The 18,249-nt window shown below is 41.5% G+C and overlaps 2 protein-coding genes across 2 annotated transcripts; both read left to right on the plus strand.

The window, feature by feature from the left end:
- The first annotated feature begins 2,241 nt into the window (after nucleotides 1-2,241).
- LOC146234286 (CMRF35-like molecule 3) lies at nucleotides 2,242-5,575 on the plus strand. Its single transcript, XM_084689385.1, has 4 exons — nucleotides 2,242-2,278; nucleotides 2,374-2,703; nucleotides 3,083-3,263; nucleotides 3,549-5,575. Exons 1-4 carry the CDS (start codon nucleotides 2,245-2,247, stop codon nucleotides 3,673-3,675), a joined length of 672 nt encoding a protein of 223 aa, XP_084545511.1. The 5' UTR covers nucleotides 2,242-2,244; the 3' UTR covers nucleotides 3,676-5,575.
- An 8,249-nt stretch (nucleotides 5,576-13,824) lies between these two features.
- Nucleotides 13,825-16,863, plus strand: LOC146234287 (uncharacterized). Its single transcript, XM_084688497.1, has 2 exons — nucleotides 13,825-13,860; nucleotides 14,090-16,863. Exons 1-2 carry the CDS (start codon nucleotides 13,825-13,827, stop codon nucleotides 14,672-14,674), a joined length of 621 nt encoding a protein of 206 aa, XP_084544623.1. The 3' UTR covers nucleotides 14,675-16,863.
- The last annotated feature ends 1,386 nt before the right edge of the window (nucleotides 16,864-18,249 follow it).

Genomic DNA, 18,249 nt, shown 5'->3' on the forward strand with positions numbered 1-18,249 from the left:
ATTTTATGAATAACCAAGTACACGTGAGATTCTATACAGACACCACACTTATGCAGTGTTTTCAAAGGCAAGAAGAGAAAGTTCATGCATGAATTTTTTTTTTATGTCAAAGACGTTTAGTTAATTTGGTCAAGTAGTGGATTATACAACCAATTAATTGAAACTGCGCTCATTACAATAACGAAGGGAAAGAAGAGGCGATGTTGTATTTGACATGATACAATGTTGTTACTGCACTGTATCTTCTAGTCCTTGAGTCCTCGCTACCTGTAGCAACTATATGAAGGTGACTGTGTTGCTTTGGATAAAAGCATTTACTAAAATACATTTATTGAGTAGGAGTTTTTATAAAATAGTTTTTATAAATGTAACAATAAGACAAGTAAAAAATAAGAAAACAGTTCAATTGTGAGACTGGTTATTAAAGTCTTTAATTAAGTGTAATGTCCATTTGGTGTGTACAGGTGTCCTTCTCATAAATATCAGAAAACTTGACCTAAAGATATTTCCATTTTTTTCTTTACATCAAGTTTGATATATTTGGCCCCATATGTGCACAACCATTTCTTCTGCCACGTACAAATGTTATTTAGGGGGAAAATAAAGGTTTCTAAAAAGGTTTTCAGAGACATATTCACTGGAGTGCAACATCAAAAGTGAGGTCACTCTCTTAAATTGACCAATGTGTGTGACCCTGGTCTAAAAAAAATAAGCGCTACAATGCATGTTGTTAAGTCCAAGGTCCAACACTAGCAGACCTTGTGTGCATGTTTGTATGTAACAGCCTCCAGGAAAGACAACAGTTTCAAAATATGCATTAAACATGACAGTGGCATGGGGTCTTAAAAGAAGGGAAATATATTAGCCTGTGAAATAAGCCTTTTGTGCAAGTTTAGACTGTTGAGATTCAACACTTGTATTTTACTAAAACAGTATGTGAGGTATAATAAATATGAGTGTATTTGCATATTTCTGCTAGGCAAACAACATACTAATATTGAGGTAGTTATAAAGTTAATAACAAGATGGCTAATAAGCACCTGTTTACCTGACCTTTCGATAATGTTGTAAAGAGTTGCCAGCTAGCCAAAGTACTGGCTGAGAATTCACCTGGGGCTTATTGCATGTTTAGTGATTTCCTATTGCTACTGCTGTGAGTAATTGTGTGGCATTACTATTGGAAATATGTTGAAATTTCTGAGGACTAAACTAGAAGAGTTGGCTGTTTTTTTGTGTGTTTTTTTTTTTACAAAATCTGATTTATTAGGACTGTTGTGGGTGTTTTCCTTTTAGATCCTTCCATGGATTTACAGTATTTGACTCTACAGGCTTTGGGTAAAACAGTCACATTGTCAGTAAACATTCCAAAATAAATGATAGTGCAAATGCTCTACGTACACCTCCACTATAGTTGTTTGTAATTGGAATGAAGTTAGAGATGTTATATCTAATTGTGAGAAAGTGGCAGGAATATGTTGAATGAAACCCAATTCTGACAGTTCACTGTGGATCCTCATGCATAAAAAATCCCAATCCCACAGCTCATGCATTGAATTAATTAATGGAATTCATTATCGCTAAAAAGAGGCTTAATAAGTCGTTAGGTGCATCAGCACTGATAACTGCTAACGCTCAATGTCACCTGACCAGTAATGGTTTTCACTCAAGTGTTGCAGATCGTTGCAGAATGAATCTATGTTTTGGCTGCCTAAGGACATCCCTAATCTGATAACATCCTTTCGTAATATGTTAATGTGGGAGACAGGTAAAGCAGGCTGGTCTTTCTTCTCAGAGAGCCTTTCTATTTGCTCAGACTATCTTCAATCAGCCAAGGCCATGACATCCACCTGATTGCTGTGTTCCAGGCACATTTGAGCATGAAAAAACAGACAAAATCACACCACTTCTTTATAAGGTAAATGATGGTGATATGAAAATAATGTTCACATTGACAGCTACTTATACACATTATTCTTCTGTGAGATTAAAACTGATTATCAAGATCTTCATATTGGATGCGGTTTTTGGTTTTGCATACTCTTTGGCTCTCTTTTCTTGAACGCCTCCACAGGGGTTAACACAACTTCCTGTCTGGCTACTTTACTCAAATGGGGACAGGAAGTTAGACACTGCTGCCCTGCTTGCGCATAAAACAACCTCATGAAACAAAAACTTACCATTTTCACTATTCTCTGGCAGCAAAACATACAAAACATCTAGAAGTCAAGGACTGCTGAAGCAACAATGACGATCTTTTTAATTTTATTTTTTGTGAAAGGTAAGGCATCATGACCATCAACACCTGGTATAACATTTGTGATCATCTTTGTCCTAGGATTGGACAGTAATGCTATTTGTGTTTTTGTCATACAGCAACAGCCTTGTTCTCTATATCTGGCCCAGCCCTTGTGACGAGCATCATGGGTGAATCTGTTCAGATATCCTGCCTCTACCATCCCTTTTACAGCGACAAGGTCAAGTTCTGGTGTAGGGGCTCCTACTGGTATTTCTGTAGGGTTGTAGTTAGATCAGATCAACCTCAAAACATGAACAACAATGTGAAGATAATAGACAACAAGAACCTGGGCATGTTTACTGTCACTATGAAGGGTGTTAGACTGGAGGATAGTGATTCTTACTGGTGTGCCATTGAAACAGCTGGTCGAGGGGTGTCCTTTGCTGTGAGTGTTCGTGTTTCTGAACGTGAGTACACAAAGGATTTTCGTGCGGTTGGTCTTTTGCTGCATCCATCTGTCTGTCTGTCTATGTCTGTCTGTCTGTCTGTCTGTCTGTCTGTCATTTATCTATATATATATATGTATATATATATATGTGTGTGTGTATATATATACACACACACACACACATTCAACTTCTAAACTAAGTAGCACTTGGACCCTATTTTACTAACAAGCAATATATAAGTACTGAATTACCTGTAGTCCTGCGCAAAAATAGAGTTTACCAGAAGGCTTGATATTTTAAGGGATGTTAAACCTGAAAACTGTAAATTTTTGCAAGTGGCAGGGCATTGCGAGTTTTATACAATAATTTTACTCCTCTGTGGACCTTACTTGTACAGGACATAAATCACAGATCACATCATTAACAACTACCACAACAATTGGTACCACAACAACTACCACAACAAACCCAACTTCAACTTCCCCAGCAACATCAACTCATTCTGAGGCAACAACATGCCTGACTCCCCTGCTGAATGCAACAGGTCCATTGTACAACTCTACAATAAATGTGAAAAGGTAAAAAAGCATGTTACCAAATGTGTCATGATGAAAAATGTGTTGTTGGGTAAACCAAAAAATGCATGTGAAATTATGACAGTAAAAGAGCACATTACATCTGATCAGGATGTCTCAACTTCAAATCTGTCATTGCTATTACATTATTACTGAACTTCCTGGGGGACGATTTAGCATTTTGTGACTGTCAGAGTTGTTCCATGAATTGTTTGTTTTAAATATATGTAGAAGTCTACCTACAAACTATCCGGATCTGAGTAAAAGTTTGTTTTTTCTTTTCCATAGTTCTGTGACTTCCGAGGATGATCATGTGTGGAGAGTTTGGGGACTTGTTCGATGGATCCTCTTTGTCGTGCTCTTTCTGTTTCAGATTCTATTCAACACAGTAGCCTATAGATTTGTTGAGACTTGATCATGTGTATTGTGGCAAGCCACAGAGAGATTCAGGGTTGAAATGCACACAATTCAGGAGACTGGTAAGAAAGGGAGGGTGAACAGCACTTGCGTGTGTTTAAATGACTGAAACTAAAGACTATTGAACAAAACAAAAGATCTTCCAGGGAGCCTTGCTCCACCTGGCTTGGCGGCTCACGCCTGTGCGTGAAGCTTCAACAGTGAAATCTCAAATGATCGACCGGTGGTAGTAGAAGCGACACTCTTCCTTCCTACTGAAGCGTAGCTTCCTGCCTTGATGTTCTTCCTTCTCTCTCTGAACAGTGTCGGCTCACCTTTTTGAGGGCTCACTTTTTGTCAGTCCATGCTGTCATTGTTAATGTCTTGTTGGTGTTCTTTTTGTGTACCTGATTTTTGGCAAAAATTAGTCTTTGTTTGCTTTTGATCTTGCCTGCCTTGTCTCCTTGTGTTTGGGTCAGCCCTCTGCACTCACTCCATGACCCCACATGTGTCTATGGCTACAGTCTGAATAGAAGACATACTAAAGGTTTAAAAATGGATAATCACCTAAATACGATTTGTTGTCAATAAATGCAAAATCCCCAAAAGATGGGTTTGTGTCGTTTGAAATCATGCTCTGTATTTCTGTGTGTGTAGATTACAAATTTAGTATGAATGAAGCATTTCCACTAATGTCACCCCAAGGCGGTGGAACCAGTAACAACCCAAATGTACAAAGCAAGTCACCCCAGATAACTGAGGTCTCGTTTTACTAACAAGCCTGCTCTGTCTTCACGTGGGTCACTTTACATTCAATAGCTTTTTAATGGTGACATTAAAGCCATATGTATCTGATCTCTGACTGAATGGTCCACTAAAGGCTCAAGACTCTCATTAGCGGGGAAGAGCAACATTCAGAGAGACAGTTTGAAATCACAAAGACGAATGGGCTGAAGATGTCGACCGGCAGAGTTAGTTTGGCACTTACAGAATTATGATCTTTAAAACATAAGCTATTATGATATTTTGAGTTTGACACTATAATACCTAGAAAATACTGCAAAGCAGTATAGCTGACAAGTGTTTGAGTCAGCCCACTTTCAACCCTGCACTTTACAGTCATACTATTTGAAAACTCAAGTTCACGTTGACCTTGTGGCTACTTATAAGAAGGTATTTTGGTCTTACAGTCATCTTGTATAGCTTGACATGACTTAAAAATATCAAAAAGCTCCCATGAGCAGCACAGACTTGGCGTCCCATCATCGCTGGTACTCCAGAGAACAAGCAACGCTCCCGCTGCTGACAAACAATACACACACTAATGGAGCATAAGCAGTCAAAGTCCCTTTGATGTCCTCATGTGATCAGATGTGCAGCCTCTGATGGAAGGAGACATCTTTGAACAATTGAAGGACTTTGAAAAGGACTGAAACCCCCGACACAACACGCGAGATGGCAGAGATGTTGATGTAAACAAAATGAGTTCTCCAAGGAGTGAGATGCACTCATGGGGGAGGAGGGGGGTTGAAGAAAGGGGATGAGGAGAAGGGTGTTGTAGAGGACGAGGGGAGGGACGGGGAGGGGTGTTGGAGGGGGGTGACACCACACTGTCAGCCTAATCAATCATGTCAAGTTTCCAATGTTTAGTAATGCCTGGGATTGCTCCAAAACAAGGAATTTCAACTTGCTAACAGATGAAAATTAAAGGGCACGAGTTAGTCTACTTTTCCTTGTATTTTAAATCAGACAGATCTGTGTCTATCTCTTTCTGTCCTCTGCTTTGCTCTCTCTCTCCTCCTCCATCTCTGTCTCCCTCCTTTTCACCTGCTGCAATATTCTTGTAAAAACTGAATTCTTGGTGTCTGGGTTATTCGAAAAACCTCAGTCTGCATTGCCACACTAGTTAAAGGCTGAAGACCTGAAAGAGAACCGTTAAGCAGTTAATTGTCCCTTCAAAGGATTTACAACAAATACTTAACTGACAGATGATTTAATTGCTAATAAAAAAAAATTGGACAACAAAGGTACTCTAAAAATCTTGAACAAATCAAAGCATTCAACTCAGAACAAGGAAATAGCAATAGCTAATATCCATAACTTACTCAAATAATGCATCCGTAGCACAGTCAAAAGGAGAAGATAGGTAGTGCAACATGCAGCTAAACATGCTGCAGCAAACCAAGGGAGTATGAACAGGACATGTACCAGGCATCCAATCAGCTCGGGTGTGGCCTGATAGTTTGAGGTTAAGTCCCGACTTAAGTATTTAAAAACTTCCTGCCTGCTCGAATTTGATGCTTCAGTTCTTCTTGTCTGTTGGATGACTTACCAAACTTGGCCTTTTTTGACAATTCAGGTGGGCAGTCTGTTCAGGGGTCAGAGGTTATGTCAGCAAGCCTCTGCCTGTCGTCTGCCCAGGCTGCATATTTGTAAAAAAATATAATAAAATCAAAAACACAAGTCAGTTAAACCATCTGTTATAGCATACAAGAAGTGTTCAGAGTAAGTGTAGAGTACAACCGTAGACCATTCAGTTAGAGCAAATTGTCTGGCAACCTGTCAATCAGCAGTTCTTTTTTTTCCTCATCCATAAATATTATAACTTATCTCCCTTTTTAATTTTGAACATTAAACCACAACTTCAACAATAAACCACAACCTTCATCTCAACTTACTCTCTAGACACACTGTTGGAGATCATTAAGTTTGTGTAGAGGAATCTGAATGTGCTCCATTATTAACCTGGTAGAGCTGTTACTTTGCTGTAATTTTTGGCATTTAACATTTTCCATCAACATAACTATCATTTAACTACATAGACATATAGTTACATAGGAACTGCTGTGTAGTTACACTGAATTATGGTTTTGTGATACCATTTTTTACAGAAGTGAAACTTGGTATGAGGATGGTTGGGCTTTCCAGGGGTAAGGGGATGTTAACATGAATCTTGTTTTGGTAGCACAACCTTCAATTCCCCTTCACAACATTCACATACCCCTTACACCCCTCCCCCATACTGTGCCTTATTTCACTTTTACAATAACACTTAATCCTATTTCAAAATAGGATTTAAATAGCAATTCATATTTAACTAGAATGTTGTTACGATAAATATCTCTACATAGTCATATGGTAGTTAATGTAACCTTAATGTAAAGTGTCACCCCATTTTTTACATTCCAATGTTTCTGTGCACCCAGGAAAGGCACATTAGGCAATACCGTGAAGAGATGCACTGCACACTATCATATCACAAATACAAATATCTCAGCGGGTAAGGGAACCATATGCTCAGCCTGCTAGTTACTTTGTCAGACAGACAGATTGCAACCACAAGAACTGAGCAACCCATGTCTGGGATGGAACGAGTTGATGGAAGAGTGCATTTGACACTTTTCTTGTATAAGGGATGTGTATTGTATTGATGGACATATACTGTTGAAGTTCAATTTTGAATCAAAAGTTTTAAATATGTAATCTGCATTCATCATAAATAAAGGCTGTCTTAAATGGATTGTTTAATCTCCAAACAATGTTATGTCTCATTCAAATCAAGTTTGGAGTCTTGTAATTCCAATGTAATTTTAATTTCCAGCTTTATCCCACGCAACACCTGGCTGCAGAGGCAACGTCACCTGGAGAGTCTGCAGGATTGCTGACAGTTTCTGTCTGCACACGTTCTTCATCTTTAGCAAGGTTTTGGAAACCATGCCGGCAGGAAACCTGTGAACAGTGTTGACTCTCCCCTCTGCTGTCAGCGCAGAGCATTTAAAGACCTTGAAAAACTGCTTTTTTCCCCTACACTTCTCTCCCTCTGACACCAAAGTCTCCCGCCGGGCCAAGAAACACGTAAGCTAATGGAGTCGATGTGAGAAGTTGAAATGGTGTGAGACTGTCTGAGATGAACACACACCCAGAGAGCTCCTGGCTCAGAGGGCATTTATCCCACTTCTCAACACTACCCTACCTCCCCGTTTCCACAAGAACTCTTATTTTTATTCCAATAAATCGAAATGGCTGTACTGTCTCTACAGGTGCACTCCAGGTTTTGAGATCTATTGACATATATAAAAAGCTACGTTGCTCTTTCTATGAAAAATATCTGTGTCTACACCTACAACTTTTTTTTTCCTGACAGATGATCAGCACTCTTGATCCAATATATTGCAGGCAGACAACGACCTCTGAGATTGTCAAAAATGTTTACATTTACATTATGTCAAAGTGACAGCTCAGATATGTGAAGCAGACAAAATCTTTTTTGAATAGTTAGAAACATAAGAGCAAGTAACTAGCATTCCAGGCAGTTAACATCTGAATTTACATTTACATTTATGCATTTAACAGACGCTTTTATCCAAAGCAACTTCCAAGAGAGAGCTTTACAAAAGAGCATAGGTCACTGATCATTACAGGTAGCCCCAAACATTGCAAGCAGCCAAAACATGAAGCATACATTGTGAAAAACCAAATAAGTGCCAAAGGGAAGAACCATAAGAGCATGCAGTTATACAAGTTACAAATTAAAACAACATGAACCCCAAAAAGTACAAGTACAATTAAAAAACATGAAACCCAAAAAGTGCAAGACTGTACCTGTAGAAGAACAATCAACTGTAAAATATTTCACAGCGAGTACAAAAGTGTAACTAACCAACAAGAGCAACAAGTCTCTCAATACTTTGGATACTGCAGATACTACAGTTGGATCCATTTTTTACAAATGTGTAATTGAATATTATTTTTATTTTTTTGACAGACAACAATCCAACAAACATTTTATGTTATGGATGTTTCATAAAAAATTAGCATTAATAAACATTTAGCTCTGTTACCTGTGTTATGCTTTGTTCTTCCTCCAGTGTGGTTGTCACCACTGATTGACTTGTTCCATTAAAGCATATTGGGCACCCCAGCACTGAGGACCAGATGCCTGGCACCCAGGCAGGCTGGGCTGGCTGGGCAGGCTGGGCTGGCTGAGCAGGCTGGCCTGGCTGGGCAGGCTGGCCTGGCCGGGCAGGCTGGGCAGGCTGCAGGGCAGCAGCTTAGTCAGCTCTGTAGTGGCCTAAACATGGAGCATCAGAAGAGCAAGATCAGTTCTGTGTTTGCCCTCCATGGAAAGTGCCAGGAAATGACTGGAACCTGACAAGAATGGAATCCGTCTGGACAACACTGTGGAGTTCTGAGTGTGAGTTTGTTTAGAATTCAGATTTGTCTAACAAATGCAAAGAATGGCAAACTGTTTTTCAGCCATTCAATCTGTCCAAGGGTCACCTGTGCTACTGGGCTATTGTAAACACAGTACATTCACTGTAATCACAGTAATTACAGTGAACTGCATTCATCAAAATTTGGCAGCTATATTAGGACACAAACAATATACATTATTACACGGCTGTTCTTAATGCTGTAGAATGCCCCATTCACTTGAATGGGGCTTCCCAACGTTCTGCGGTCAAATATTTGTTGTTATACCATGGTCTGGGTGAATACTCGATTCTGATTGGCTGCAGGGGTGTACTTTATAGGGTGATAACGGACACCTACTGCGTCATTGCAGAAAAACTGTCTTTTTACCGTTCTAAATTATTCCGCTGGCTACACAGGAGCCTGTACAAAGTATCGGATGTAAGTAACCATAACAACAGTGACGGAGTCAAAGCCTCCATTTACAATTTTGAAAGACTTTAACAAGCTAACTTGTATTTACAACAATGAGTGACTTCAATTTTTATTTTAACCTATTTGAAAAATGTTTCTTCTCTGAATGTAGTGTCAGTGTCACGTAGGCTTAACTACGGTGGCCCTGAAGTGCAAATCACACCCCCTAATATGAATACATCCCCCAAATGAAAACACTCCCCCCGAATACGAGTTAACTCCCCCCAAATCGGATGACTTGTTCACCTCCCCCCAATACAAAAACACGCTCCCCCAAATGGAAAACGACATTACGTTAACTCTGAACGGAAAGGGTAGGTACTACACTTTAGCGCTGATTGGATGCAGTTGGCTAACTAACAAGAAATATGAAATTGATCGACAGAAGTACAAAATGCAATAGCCTGGCAGAGTTACGTGCACCAGAACATTTGTTAGGCTATCGAAGAATGTAGCAAATAGTAGGCTACTTAGGCAAAAGTATTTCGTGTTAAATGTAAAAATCGATAGCCAAACAACTGTTTGACTATCGATTTTTTTTAACACGAAACAGAGTAACGTTACTGTATCATTGTGGCATTTTGTTCTTCTGTATTGGACTCATAGTTTGTTCTTCTGAAAAGTCCTGCCTTCAACTGCGTTTTTAGCGTGCACATAGGCTACTTATATTGTGAAACGTTAACAGCATATCTGAGATTATTTCATAGGAATGACCCTGATTAAAATAAAGAGTAGTGTCACTCTCTCTGAATTGTAAACATTAATGTTTCCTCTTTCCTTCCAACCAAAACGATCAAGTTCATGATAATGACAGAGATAGGTGGACTAGTTGTTTGGCAATGTTTAACACGCAATTTAGGCTTTTGCATACGTAGCCTATGCTACATGCTTCGATACCCAAATAAATGTCCTAGTGCACGTAACTCTGTCAGGCTATTGCATTTTTTACTTCTGTCGATCAATTTCTTAGCCTACTAGCATCCAATCAGCGCTAAAGTGTAGTACCTACCCTTTCCGTTCAGAGTTAATGTAATGTCGTTTTCCATTTGGGGGGAGTTGACTCGTATTCGGGGGGAGTGTTTTCATTTGGGGGATGTACTCATATTAGGGGGGGTGATTTGCACTTCAGGGCCACCGTACCTAACCGCTCATCTCACATCCCATTCGCTATTCACCTCGCTAGTCAAGCTACTTCAGTTGGTCTGCGGCCAATACGACAGTAGCAGCAACTCTACTGTACACATGGCCGATTATTTTCTTCTTAAAAATCTTTTATTTGGGGACAGAGACATGGCTCGATAACTGGCTAGTCTTGTTGTTAAACATACTGAGAAAATTATAATCACTGTTTGGAAAAAATGAAAAAACTTTGATGCGATCATCTCACAGCCATTTGCTATTCAACTCGCTCCACATGCTGCGGCCCTAGTAGGCCTACTACAGTAGTATATGGCCGATATTGTTCGTGAAAATCTTGATATTGATTTTGGGACAGTGACATGGCTGGTTAGCTAGCAAATCTTATTGTCAAACATACTGTAAAATTATATTTACTGTTTGTCAACCGTACACAATGTTATTGGCTTTGAATCCTGCTAGCATAACGTTAGCTTTTGGGCTAATAGCTCAGCCAAAGGAAAGCCGGTGTTGGTTCTATGAGCTGAGCGGACTATAAATATCAGAGTTGGCTAACGTTGAAAAACGTTAGATTTCTATTGCAAAACGCCTTAAAACATAAATTAATGTTTGTAAAAAAAAAAATTCGTTGGCAAGTGACCATGGTATAAGCGGGATAATGCCCTTCGAGGTGTCCAATATCATCTGATAACGGACTCCGCTGCGCGTCGGACGGTTCACGCCTCTGCATCGTCCGTTATCAGATGATATTGGACACCTCGTCGGGCATTATCCCTTCTAAAACTGGTTGTTCCCTTCCTTGATTGTGATTGGCTATATCTCATTCCATGCTGTTGTAAAATCCAGCATAACCTTACAGGTTGTCCTCATAACATTCTTTAACATTCCATATTATTGCGCATCGAATATTTCAAATAAAAAAACACTGCAAAGGTGTCCATCTGGCTGTTGCGTGGCAACGATTTACAGATTTAAAAAAAATGTTTTATTTGCTTTGGTACAATTTTCACAAGTAAGGTGTACATTTTCAAAACTCTAAGTACAAAGATCCAAACTGATCACACTTGTAACGCAGCTAGTCATTCTTTCAAAACCTGATGAAATGCTTTCAGTCCACATAATCATTGATTCAAACAAGATTATTGTAATATGTAATGGGAACATTTGGTTTAATCACTGAAACACAACAGTATGATCTTCTGTCAGTTTAGTACTTTTAACAATCAGTTCATCCAACAGTAAACAATGCAAGATACATGTTTCAAATCGGCCTTAGAAGTGCTGAAATTAATATGCTACAGTACTATGTAAAATACAGATTACAGTTTCACATTAGGCAATACACTTACATTACTCACATTTACATAATCTATAACTTCCAAAATATTCATCCTATGTGTAATCAAGTGAAGGATCAATGAAGACATTTTGTCTACAATCATTTGGCCAAATTAGTTTTTACAGTATACTATGTTTCAGATATCATTGTAACATAGGTATACTTTCTATCATGTAACTGAATGAGAACAAAACATAACATTTACTGTAAAGGCCCCATGCCCATCTCTCTGACCTTTCTGTTGGTGCCCATGCCCACCTCTCTGATGGAGCCCTAACAACTCCCCTTACCTCTTCTAACAGGGTTCATACAAATTTTGACCAATGGATTTCCATGACTTTAAACCAAATTTCCATGACCAAACTTTTTGTGAAATCTTGGTATATATGTTAAAAAGTTTTATACCATAGTCTGGGTGAATACTCGATTCTGATTGGCTGCAGGGGTGTCCGATATCGGCTGATAATGGACACCTACTGCGTCATTTCAGCAAAACTGTCTTTTCACCGTTCTAAATTATTCCGCTGGCTACACAGGAGCCTGTACAAAGTATCTGGAATAAGTAACCATAACAACAGTGACGGAGTCAAAGCCTCCATTTACAATTTTGAAAGACTTTAACGAGCTACTGTAACTTGTATTTGCAACAATGAGTGACTTCAATATTTATTTTAACCTAAAATGTTTCTTTTCTGAATGTAGTGTGTCAGTGTCACGTAACCACTCATCTCACATCCCATTCGCTGTTCACCTCGCTAGTCAATCTACTTCAGACAGGCTGCGGCCAACACGACAGTAGCAGCAACTCTACACATGGCCGATTATTTTCTTCTTAAAAATCTTGATTTTATTTGGGGACAATGACACGGCTGGATATCTGGCTAGTCTTGATGTTCAAATCACTACAGGCTGCGGTAGGCGACAGTGGCCAAGACTATGGCTGGTATAGGCTAGGCTTAGCTTGGCTGCCAGGCCAACTTCGCCCCGCCCACAAAAAAATTGGGTCGGGAAGTTGGGTCTCGTATTGGGAACAGCTATATAAAACCAGGATCTAGGCGGACCAATGAAATTGCCAGGGCGGGCTTTATACGATGATGGACAGATGATAAACAGTAACGTAATCAACAACGTCACAAAAGAGCCCTTGGGTTTAATTAATTTTCAACAAACAACATATTACGTTGCTCTGATTGGTTGTAGGTCTATCCAATTGAGCGAAAAGGTATTTCTTTTACAAGTTCGGTTGAAAGACGCCCCATAGTCACAGCCCAACGGAGAGTTTTCAGACTCATATTCTGACTAGAATTATGAGCATGACAACGTCAGGCTAATGATAAGTGTATTTACCAACGAAAACAGAACATTTAGCCAACTGAATTTACATACTTTAATGTTGTAGAGCAAGACTATATACTGTATATAAATAAAAATATAAATGTTGTCAAAGCATTGTTTTTAAGATGTAGATATATATATCCATATAAAAGATTACGTAATATGATATCCTTGTCATTGTAACTGTGCCTCTCGTTGCAGTAACTGCTCTTCTTGTTATCCTAAGAATGTACCTTCCTAACCTGCCAAAAGATGCAAGGACACTACTTGGTACACAGTCCAAAATAGCTGTGGAAAGACTAGGAGGTGGTGAATACTACCACTTTGGATTAGCAAAGGCGATTTCATCTAAATTGAGTAGCATCCTTCACCTACCCGATTATCTTAAAGTACTTAAATTACAGTTTAATATTGACGGTCTTCCTCTTTTCAAAAGCTCTAAGATTCAGTTTTGGCCTATTCTATGCATGATTGATTGCGACTACACAAAGACACTGTTCATTGTTGGTCTTTTTTGTGGATCTGGAAAACCAAACAGTGTTTGGGAGTATCTGAAAGCCTTGGTGGATGACCTCTCCCACTTGTTAAAGAATGGTGTGACTTATAGAGGTACACCTTTGAGAGTCATTGTCTCCTCCTTTATTTGTGATGCTCCCGCACGTGCATTTGTCAAACAGGTAAAATGTCACAATGGCTACTCAGGCTGTGACAAATGCCATCAAGTTGGTGAGTGGCGGAGAAAAATGACATATCCAGAGACCACTGTTAGGCTTAGATCTGATGAGGAGTTTGTTGTGATGGCAGATGAGGGTCATCATTTAAACCCTAGTCCTCTCACAGGTATTGTGAAAATGGTGTCCCAGTTTCCTATCGACTACATGCACCTCTGTTGTCTTGGTGTTACTCGGAAATTAATAGTTTTGGTTGAGGGGCAAAAACTTGACCTACACTGCAGCCGTCAAAAGTAGTTTCAGCATTGTCAGACAAATTAATTAATCTTCGTCCACATATTCCAGCAGAATTTGCCCGCAAACCTCGTGGATTGACAGAAATTGATAGATGGAAGGCAACAGAATTGCCACAATTCATGATTTACAGTGGGCCTGTGGTTCTCAAAGACATTCTTCCACAGGAGCTTTATGATAATTTCTTGCTATTTTCAGTTGGTATGTCATTGCTTCTCTGCCCTAACCTCTCCGACTCCATGATAGATTTTGCACATAGAATGTTGGTAGCTTTTGTGAGTAATTTTGGTGAGTTGTATGGTAAAGAGGAGATGGTGTTTACCATACATCAAGTAATACATTTGGCTGATGAGTTTAGGCAGTTTGGTCTACTTGACAATGTATCTTCTTTTCCATTTGAAAATGTCCTTGGAAAAATAAAAAGAATGTTAGGAAAGCCACACCAGCCTTTACAACAAGTGGTCAAAAGGCTTTCTGAGGTACCTGGTTTACTGGTACAACCGCCAGGCGTCCAGCCTGTACTTCTAGACATTCACCAGGAGGGTCCATTGCCACCCCAGTTTAGTCTTGCATAGCAGTATAGGAAGGTTGTTACAAAGGATTGTTGCCTTTCCATCAAGCAGGGAGACAACTGCATAGCAATAGGACAAGAAATTGCACTGGTGCAAAACATACTGAAGTTCAGTGGTGCAGTATATGTAATTTATAGAAAGTTTAACAACACTGAATCATATTTTTCTTATCCTTGTCCCTCCTCATACATCAGTTGTTACAGAGTTTATGGTTTACACAAGTGCTTTGGTGTTGGGCAACTTGAGAATATTAAGAGAAAATGTGTATTGTTCCCAGAAAAAGAAAGTTCCATTGCAATCCCCCTTCTTCACCAAGCCTAATATGAAACAATAACAAAAAACAAACAAGTGGATGGCAGACCCTAACCCAAATGTGTATAAGCAATGTGTCCTCAATAGGAAGGCTCATTGATTTGTTGTTTTGTAGCTGGTTTATTGTTTTAGTGTGTTTTCCGTGCGGCTACAGCAGTGGTCTCGGGGGCACATCGATGGTTTGAGCGGGTCACCAATTGCTGGTTGCCTCAACATTCCATCGGGCTCAAGTGCATAAATACCCACCGCCAGTATCACACATGAAGAGTTGGGTTGAGTTAGTGAATGGGTTAGGTTGCTGGGTTAGGGTTTGCTCCACTTCTGTGATAGGGCTGCCTCTTTCTTGTTTCCACCTTGGGGGTTGGATACAGCCTAACATAACACAATAACAATACAAATATTTAAAATAATAATAAATGGATAGTTTTTAGGGTGGCCTTTTCCTTATCACTCAAAATATGTTATATGCCCTGTTTAATGAATCTCTCTCAAACTAATTCATTCAATAACTATTAAGTTACCAGATGGCACAGCTGTGGAAAGTGGTGGAATTTCCAGACAAAAGCACTGCAGTTGTTGCATCCAACTGGCTGGAAGAGACAGGACAAGACATGTTATTGGCCTCCATATGTGGACGGTGGATGCAAAAAGCTGTAATGAACCACATCCCACCAGGACGAGACTGGTCCATTCATAAAGGCGTCAGGGGCTAACTGTGGTAAGGTTACTTGAGGAAAACAGCAAAAAACTAAAAACAGACTTGTTTAGTTTAATTTACTTAATTCCCTTTCAGCATCCTATGTTAAGGCAAAGCAACATCTCCAGAAGTCTTTGCAGCCAGATTGCCCTGCGTCGGACATTCAGTCCGAAGAAAAGAGTGATATCAGGCAAAGAAAAAGAAGGTAAATGTTTTGTTGTGCAGATAGTTTGTAATAACTCTGTAACCATATTGGTTGAATTTCCTATTGTACTGTCAATTCACTTTTGATATTTAAACTATGACTACGTAAAGATATTGCCCAGCTATTAGTGAGTGCATTCTGTTCAGTTAATTTTATTCACCTTAAATTTTATCAGTTTTGCATATTAATTCCATGTTGGGTTGTGTCACATCACTCATTTTGTTCAAAAGGCCTAATCCACGTTACCTGGAGGATCAGGAGAGTGAGGAGGAACCTGATAGGGGTCCTAAAAGACGAGTGGTCCGACCAACAATAGTCATGCCAAGTATGGTTAAAACAATAGAGCCATGGACTTAACATTAACACACAAGTGTTTATAGCTATAACACTTGTGTATACCACAAAGTATAAAATACTTTTTTGGTTCTGGTTTTAGATCAAGTCCTGGCACAAACAGGTATGTCTTGGAATTGCTTGTTCCAGAGACCACTTGCAAGTAATCAAAATAGCAATAAATAATAATAATCGCTGTATTGACTCCCCTCCTTGAGTCACCACCTTACCGCGGTGGAGGGGTTTGCGTGTCCTAGCGATCCTGGAAGCTATGTTGTCGGGGGCTTTATAACCCTGGTAGGGTCACCCAAGGCAAACAGGTTCCAGGTGAAAGACCAGACAAAGCGTGGCTCAAAAAAAACAACCATGAAGAAAAACATAAATGGTTCCCAGTTGCCCCTGCCCGGAAGCGGGTCACCGGGGCCCCCCCCCTGGAGCCAGGCCCGGGGGTGGCCGGGCCTTTTCCCAAGGGGCCCGGTCGGGCACAGCCCGAAGAGACAACGTGGGACCCTCTTCCAGTGGGCTCACCATGGGGGTCGGGTGGAGTGTGAGACGGGCGGCGGCCGAAGGCGGGGGCCTTGGCGGTCCGATCCTCGGCTGCAGAAGCTAGCTTTGGGGACGTGGAATGGACGTGGAATACTTGTTTCCCCTCGGTTCGGCGCCTGTACGTTGGGGTTCACCCCGGTGGACGAGAGGGTAGCCTCCCTCCGCCTTCGGGTGGGGGGGCGGGTCCTCACTGTCGTTTGTGCTTATGCACCAAACAGCAGCTCAGAGTACCCACCCTTTTTGGAGTCTCTGGGGGGGGGGGGGTGCTGGAAAGCGCTCCTCCCGGGGATTCCCTCGTCCTCCTGGGGGACTTCAATGCTCATGTGGGCAATAACAGTGAGACCTGGAGGGGCGTGATTGGGAGGAACGGCCCCCCCGATCTGAACCCGAGTGGTGTTTTGTTGTTGGACTTCTGTGCTGGACACGGCTTGTCCATAACAAACACCATGTTCAAGCATAAGGGTGTTCACATGTGCACCTGGCACCAGGACACCCGAGGTCTCAGTTCGATGATCGACTTTGTAGTCGTGTCGTCGGACTTGGGGCCGCATGTCTTGGACACTCGGGTGAAGAGAGGGGCGGAGCTGTCAACTGATCACCACCTGGTGGTGAGTTGGCTTCGATGGTAGTGGAAGAAGCCGGTCAGGCCTGGCAGGCCCGAACGTAATGTGAGGGTCTGCTGGGAACGGCTGGCGGAACCCTCTGTCAGAAGGAGCTTCAACTCCCACCTCCGGGAGAGCTTCGATCATGTCTCGGGGGGAGCCGGGGACATTGAGTCCGAATGGGCCATGTTCCGGGCCTCCATTGTTGAAGCGGCTGACCGGAGCTGCGGCCGCAAGGCGGTCGGTGCATGTCGCGGCGGTAACCCTTGGACCCGGTGGTGGACTCCGGAGGTGAGGGATGCCGTCAAGCTGAAGAAGGAGGCCTATCGGACTTTATTGGCTGGTAGGACTCCTGAGGCAGCTGATGTGTACCGGCAGGCCAAGCGGTATGCGGCTTTGGCGGTCGCGAGGCAAAAACCCGGGCATGGGAGGAGTTCGGCGAGGCCATGGAGAATGACTTCCGAACGGCTTCAAAAAGGTTCTGGACCACCATCCGGCGGCTCAGGAGGGGGAAGCAGTGCTCTGTCAACACTGTATACGGTGCGGATGGTGCGCTGCTGACCTCGACAGGGGACGTCCTGGATCGGTGGAAGAAATACTTCGAAGACCTCCTTAATTCCACCAACACGCTTTCCGACGTGGAGGCAGAGTCTGGGGACATCGGGAGGGGCCCTTCTCTCTCTGGGGCTGAGGTCGCCGAGGTGGTTGAAAAGCTACGCGGTGGCAGGGCACCTGGGGTGGATGAGGTTCGCCCGGAGTTCCTTAAGGCTCTGGATGTTGTAGGGCTGTCTTGGTTGACACGACTCTGCAACATCGCGTGGACATCAGGGACAGTGCCTCTGGACTGGCAGACCGGGGTGGTGGTTCCCCTCTTTAAAAAGGG

The sequence above is a fragment of the Hypomesus nipponensis genome, chromosome 23, assembly GCF_054491055.1.
Source record: "Hypomesus nipponensis isolate SF chromosome 23, ASM5449105v1, whole genome shotgun sequence".
Taxonomy (NCBI): Eukaryota; Metazoa; Chordata; class Actinopteri; order Osmeriformes; family Osmeridae; genus Hypomesus; species Hypomesus nipponensis.